The sequence below is a fragment of the Thunnus thynnus genome, chromosome 3, assembly GCF_963924715.1.
Source record: "Thunnus thynnus chromosome 3, fThuThy2.1, whole genome shotgun sequence".
NCBI classification, from domain to species: Eukaryota; Metazoa; Chordata; class Actinopteri; order Scombriformes; family Scombridae; genus Thunnus; species Thunnus thynnus.
Window position 1 is genome coordinate 19,321,554 of NC_089519.1, and position 6,344 is coordinate 19,327,897.

The following is a 6,344-nucleotide window of genomic DNA, read 5'->3' on the forward strand; positions in this document are numbered from 1 at the left end:
ATGAAAGTATCTCTCCTTTCATTCTGCCACTCTGCTGTTACTTTCTTTGTCTTAAGTCTTTGTCATGCACATGTGTGTTTGTAAAAAGCAAATTAGAAACCTGATTACTCGTATACATGGACAAGATATCTGTATTCTCCGGGAGAAAACTACCTGGGGAAACCATGTTTCTCTACTCCCCTCGTCTGATTTACGGTTTCACATTTATATGACATGAAGAAATCTCAGCCTGATTACTTAAAACCATGTAAGAATCCCAAGAATCCAGCAAGCACTGTCACTTCATGCAGCAATGGGCCTGATGTTCAGAGGCGTGAAAGTAGGAAGGATGTGAACAGTTTTTGTATGTACAACTGAGTACACCGTCACAAATTCCTTTGAGAAAGTGTGCACAGTTATCCACATTTGAATGTTTATTGCATCTCACCTCTCCTTATGATAGCAGAGTATTCCCCCCTCTATTGAGTGTGGCTGTTCCAAACAGCTGTAAAAACACTTTTGCCTTCAGACATGCAAAGTCAAAGTTGTATAAAGTTGTTTGTTTTGAGCATTCCCCCTTTATAAAACGTAATAAAACATTGTAAAGACATGGTACATCAGAGACAGTGACTACAAAGAAAACAACATAAGCATTACTGATATGCAAACCACAAGGTGCTCCTCAGCAATAGTACAGGTGATATTAAAAGTGAGGCCAAGTCAGTCATCACTGAAACAGACCCACTTTGTTACATTTATAAGTTTATTGAGCTGAGTTTATGCCATGAGATATTAACCTTGAAAACATCCTCTGAGAATCAGATGGAAGAGATGGAATCCGAACCAATCAGTACGCCATTTAGATGATTACATGACTTGTTATGTTTCAAAAATAAACTATTTAACTATTAAGTCAAGAGTTGTAAATACAAAATAATGCCTGACTCTGCAGCTACACATCCTGCTTCTCTGCTCAGATTTAGCCAGAAACAGACAGTGCAGGAGAAATGTGACCTTTCCGGAACAGTCACCATATTTATCCAATTAGTGTTCGTGTTGATGTGTGACCTTAGCAAGTACCTGTTGAGTCTTTTCCTGCTACACTAAGTGAATCAGAATTAGTAGATTGGATTTGAATGACATTAAACAAAGAAACATGTGTCACGTTTAATGCTGAGCTGAAGCAAATTCCTCACACATGATGACTGGTGTCTCAAACTGTCTACAACTATGCAGAATTGACTTTCACTGCACAGCCAGACACTCTAGGACTGCTTTCCAAACCCCTGAGAGAGAAAGAAAAGAAAGAGACACCAAACTGATATGATCCCTCAGGCCCTCACTCTTTTAGCTATTTAGATTCCCGATAGGAGGCGCGAGATGGAAACGGAGCAGGAATGAGAGAGGGATGAAGGTTCATCCAGTTAATTAATATTGTATGAGGCAGACACCTCCTCACGCACACGCATGCAGACGCACATTCACGCCAGGTTTCAGACAACTATCACAGGTTGATGGAAGAATAGGAGGGGATTTCATTTCTTCTTCTTCTTTTTTTTTCTCTCCCCCGTGCTTTCATTCATTCTGTCTTATGTGCTGGATCAGAGTATGTTGAGATAACACGAGCCCAAGGTCAAGGAGGGAGAGACAGAGGGAGACCTACAGCCAATTTACATGAAAGATGAATGGGAAGAGGGGCAGGAAGGGTAGAGGTTGGGGGGCGGGGGGTGGCTTGAGACAGGGACTGTGATCTCCTTAGGGTGTGTGTGTGTGTGTGTGTGTGTGTGTGTGTGTGTGTGTGTGTGTGTGTGTGTGTGTGTGTGTGTGTGTGCGCGCACGCTTGCAAAAGGTCTGTGATCTCCTGGCCTTTGTGATGGAGATGGGCCCGGCCGGCCTGACCCGATAATGACGGGACGCTCTAATAGCATTCATCCTTTCTGCCGCAAAACTACTCAAGCGGAAAAGAGGGAGAGAGAGGGGGAAAAAAAAACAAGTGTGAGGGGTAGATGTGGGGGATGGAGGGGTGTGTACGGAGGAGAGAGGGAACCAGGAGGAAGGGAGATGAGAAGAAAAGGAGGGGAGGTTAGCTAAGCTATGTTTAAGAAATGACGTGGGGCGCAAATCATTTGTAATCTCAGAATCAGGGGGGGAGAGAGGAAGGAGGGGGGCACCTTAGATGTGTGTGAAGGTGTGTGCAGTTGTGTGTGTTTCAGAGAATGGCATTAGGTGTGTGTGTGTGTGTGTGTGTGTGTGTGTGTGTGTGTAACATTAGCAGTAAATGCACTGTGCCTTTGTCTCCTCTCTCTCTCTTTATCAGTGTATATTTGCTGTGGGCGCTGGAGCATGGAAGGCTTTCAGAACACTGGCCCATAGGGGACGGGACCCCGTGTCCCATACACACACACACACACACACTAACACTAACACAAACACACGCACACACACGGTTACTTATCATACAGGGTCATTACAGGCCTCTAACTATAGCTCCAGTAATCACCAGTTTATATCAGCACCCATATTCACCGTACAATACACAGCAGCCCGTATCAATAGAGAGCATGGGAATGATGGGAGAGAAGTAGAAGATTAAACCACCACGTTTCATTGTATCCTGCAGGTTTAGACGGTCACATAGAGAAAGAGATTCTGAATTTTAACGTGTTTGGTTTTCTAGTAACAGTCTCTTTTAATTTTGTCTGTCTGTATTTAGACTAAGACAGGTCCTCCAGTGAAGCAGCGGGGAGAGGACCAGGGTCGAACCCCCGCCTACTGCTACAACTGCTCCAAGAAAGGTCACTTTGGCCATGTAAGTAGCTTTTATTTTTTAATTTTATTTTAATCTTTCCGGCCTCTGGACTAAAATAAAGTCCAGAATGATGGCAGAAAATATGAGCAGGAGCTGTTCAAAGTATGAAATAGATTAGAAGTTATTTTACTCATGCGCAAGTGAAAAGATTTCTTCTGTGGGTTGTTGGTAGAGTGCAGGACGAACTGTTGAATAAGTTCAGTTCTCACCACTGTTTGTACTCTAGAAGTTATTTATTTCTGCAGGAGATAAGAGAGCTTTTTGGAGGGAACAACATGTTTCACATCCAAATATTTGGTCTGATTTGAACCTTGAAATTGGTTAAATGATGAAGTTAGCTGCTTTGGTGTTGTTCAGAAAAGCATGAAACACTCAACAGAATTTGTGTCTGGAATGGCGAAAAATCCTCAACCTCTGTGTATGTGGTTAGTTTTTCTGTCCACATTTTCATCAATATGATGCCACGCATCATTGATATTTCTTGTGTTTTCATGTAAATTCTGTATATATGTATTTTCCTCAGGCGTGTACACGACACAGAATGTTTAATGGAACGTATCCCAGCACCCCATTCATCAACCATTATGACACCGTGGAGGACATCAACCGCAGACAACACAGGATAAAGATTAAGGTTAAAGGTAGGTCACACATGTTTGTCTTTTCATCATCACTTCTCTTTAAACTGTGGTCTTCTAGCAGTGTGGGTTCTAAAAGTCACTGAATTCAAAGTTTGATAAAGAACATGAGCTGGTTTTGGGGTCATGCTTTGGTACAATAGTAAAACAAAAGAATACATTTTCCTTTTGGTTATAGTCAAAAAGTTGACTCATGATCCATCATTTTTACTGTTAAGATGAATTAATTCAAACATACGTACGGTCAATAAGTAATCTAAATAAAACATCAAGAACATAAGGCAATATGTCAGGATTGCACCAATTTAATTATACTACAGCAAAGCTTAGACACACTGAGTGTGTAAGCTTAAATCCTGTGTTCTTTACGACTGAATATGGTTTTATGAGTCAGCATCTTTGATGTTGCAATTTGCAGGGTTGTAACATTTCCTGACTTGGGTTGAATATTGACCTCTGGCTCACAGTGCCATAGCAATATCCTGCATGAGAGACAAAAGACAAAATAAATCATTAAAGTATTTGCTTCTGTTTTCCCCAGACCTGAAGAAAAATGGCTTTCTCCCTGCCAGCTCTCAGGCCCCTCTCACTCCAGGACCGCCGAAGAAGAAACAGAAAACCAGCCATCACAAAAACAACCACCAACCTAACCATACACCTCATCAAACCCCCAACAACTACAAACCCAGCCCCAGCCACATCTTTTTTACTGACCACAATGACTTTACTGCTGTGAAATCTAAAACAAATGAGCACAACAAGTACAAACAGCAGGAAAGCACGGGTGCAGGGAAACCGTGGAAACCCAAGAGACCGGTTCCGACCTCGAGAGACCAGCTCCCAAAAGCTAAACTAATTTTGGATGAAGCGGATGACTTTCCCAGAGGGGGAGGCAGAGGAGAGAACACAGAGAAGAAGAATAAGAGAAGGAGGATGAAGAAATCGAAGAAAGTTCCTCCAGAGGGACACGGAGATAGCAGACCAGACGGTCTGTGCTGGACTGTAACTGGGGCGATGCAGGGGTCGGGGTCAAAGAAACCAGAAGGAGAAAACAGAAAGAAGAGGAAAGCTGCTGCCCGCATGTTGGCTAGCAAAAAAAAACGTGCTGCACCGATGTACCCAACTGATGAGAACCTGTTTATTATAAAACAAAGGAAACGCAACAGATAGCATCGTGTGGGTGTCAGGGGCTGTCAGGGCTGCAAACTTTATGACCAGAGTATTTTTGTGTTCACGACAGGGACGTGTTAAACATGTTGTCGTCTCAGGACGTTCATATTGTTTCATACGGTAAAGCTGATCCATATTCACACAGAGGCATCTCTTCATGACATCTTCACAGGTTTCCCTTGATATGTTTTGAGTGACAGGTGAAGTAACAGTTCATATAGTCAGGTTAGTTTTATTATTTTTAAGACTATTCAGTAATTTCCACAGTGCTAAATGATCTCATTTAAACAACAAGATGACTCGCGTTGCTACTGAGCTTAAAGAAACTGTTTTCTTACTATAACCTACAATGTTTACAGTTAATTATTTAAAAAGCAGTGGATGAAATAAGCTTATAATTGTCATTTATCATTTATAATTTATCTCCTCACATTAGTCACTACAGACCCGGCTCTTTGAAGTACAGTAGGAGAATCTCCTAGTGCCTGAACACATTTTAAAGTTGTTGCTGCTGTTTGCTGTTGGAACCAAAGAGGAGTGCGTTTTAAAAAAAATACTTGGAATATGATCATTTTTTTCCATTTAGAACTGCAACACTTACTAATTTAAATTTAATTTAAATATGTGAATATACTGTAAATACCTCCATTATACATGCTTGATGCAAATCTGAAGGTTCTTGTGTGTCCAGACAGCATGCAGCCCTGACAGTAATGTTTTAACCATCCACTAAACTCAGCTGTACATAGTCTGATAACCTTGACAACATGAATACAAGTTACCTGAAGTCTCCCCCGAGGAAAATAAAACTTGAATCTGCTCCGTCTCACTTGTTATTAGTTCTGTGATTCAGGAAGAGAAATCAGTGGCATCAGTTTGTGTGCTTTATCTTAAAATCGTTTGCATTTGTATCCTGGATAACTTTTAACATTTCAACAAGAAATTTACATTGCTTTCTGTGTTGTATAATTTATGCAGATGGTACATTAAAATCATTTGGTTCCACTCACTAAATGTCCTTTTTTCCACCTGATGAGAAACCTGTGTGGTTGTAAGCAACGTGAATATTAGTCATCTTTCAAGTGCATCATCTGTAGGCTCCAGGAATATTTTGCAGAGTTATTGATATTCATTGCTGTCTTTCATTACTCAAGGTGAGAGAGAAGATGAAGTAATGCACCCACGAGTGAGCTGTCTTGCTGATTAGTTACTTCATAAATGTGACCTGAAAAAAATGACGAACACAGTTGATCCAACATGTTGATGTTGTTGTTGTGCTGATGAATGCCATTATTATTTTTAAAAAAACTCAGAGGCCACCTAATATTGTTAGGAAACTAAGTCAGTTTTCCTTCCACTGTCCAAGAACACTGGTGTTACAGGTTAAAGTTCAGTGTGTAAAGGACTAATCACAGCATGGGACTGTCTCTGGTTTACTAGGGTACACCTCATGTTTGTTCATCTGTGGGCACAAATAATTTTGAAAACACATGCATTGAATATGTAAAATTTAAAATACAGTTAACTGCATGTTGGCCCAAATGCTCTGTGACATAATTATTCCAATATGGTCATTTCATTGGGTTGGGGGAGAAAGAATTTTTCATTTTACTAAAGTATAAGAAGCAATACAAGTGTGGAAATGCTCCTTCACAAGTAGAAGCCCTGCATTCACAGCTTTAAATACAGCAAGTTAAGTAAGTTAAAGTACAAAAGTATTATCAGCACAATTTACATAAAGTTTTGAG

The 6,344-nt window shown here is 40.7% G+C and overlaps 1 protein-coding gene across 3 annotated transcripts in view; it reads left to right on the top strand.

Annotated features, from left to right (window-relative positions):
• zcchc7 (zinc finger, CCHC domain containing 7) overlaps positions 1-5,425 on the top strand; it is a 51,574-nt gene extending 46,149 nt beyond the window's left edge. For all 3 annotated transcript variants that reach the window (XM_067584591.1, XM_067584592.1, XM_067584593.1), the window contains 3 exons: positions 2,693-2,788; positions 3,312-3,429; positions 3,968-5,425. In XM_067584591.1, the coding sequence (XP_067440692.1) occupies positions 2,693-2,788; positions 3,312-3,429; positions 3,968-4,596 (843 nt within the window). In that variant the 3' untranslated portion in view covers positions 4,597-5,425. The remainder of the gene's footprint in view (positions 1-2,692; positions 2,789-3,311; positions 3,430-3,967) is intronic.
• Positions 5,426-6,344: the final 919 nt, after the last annotated feature.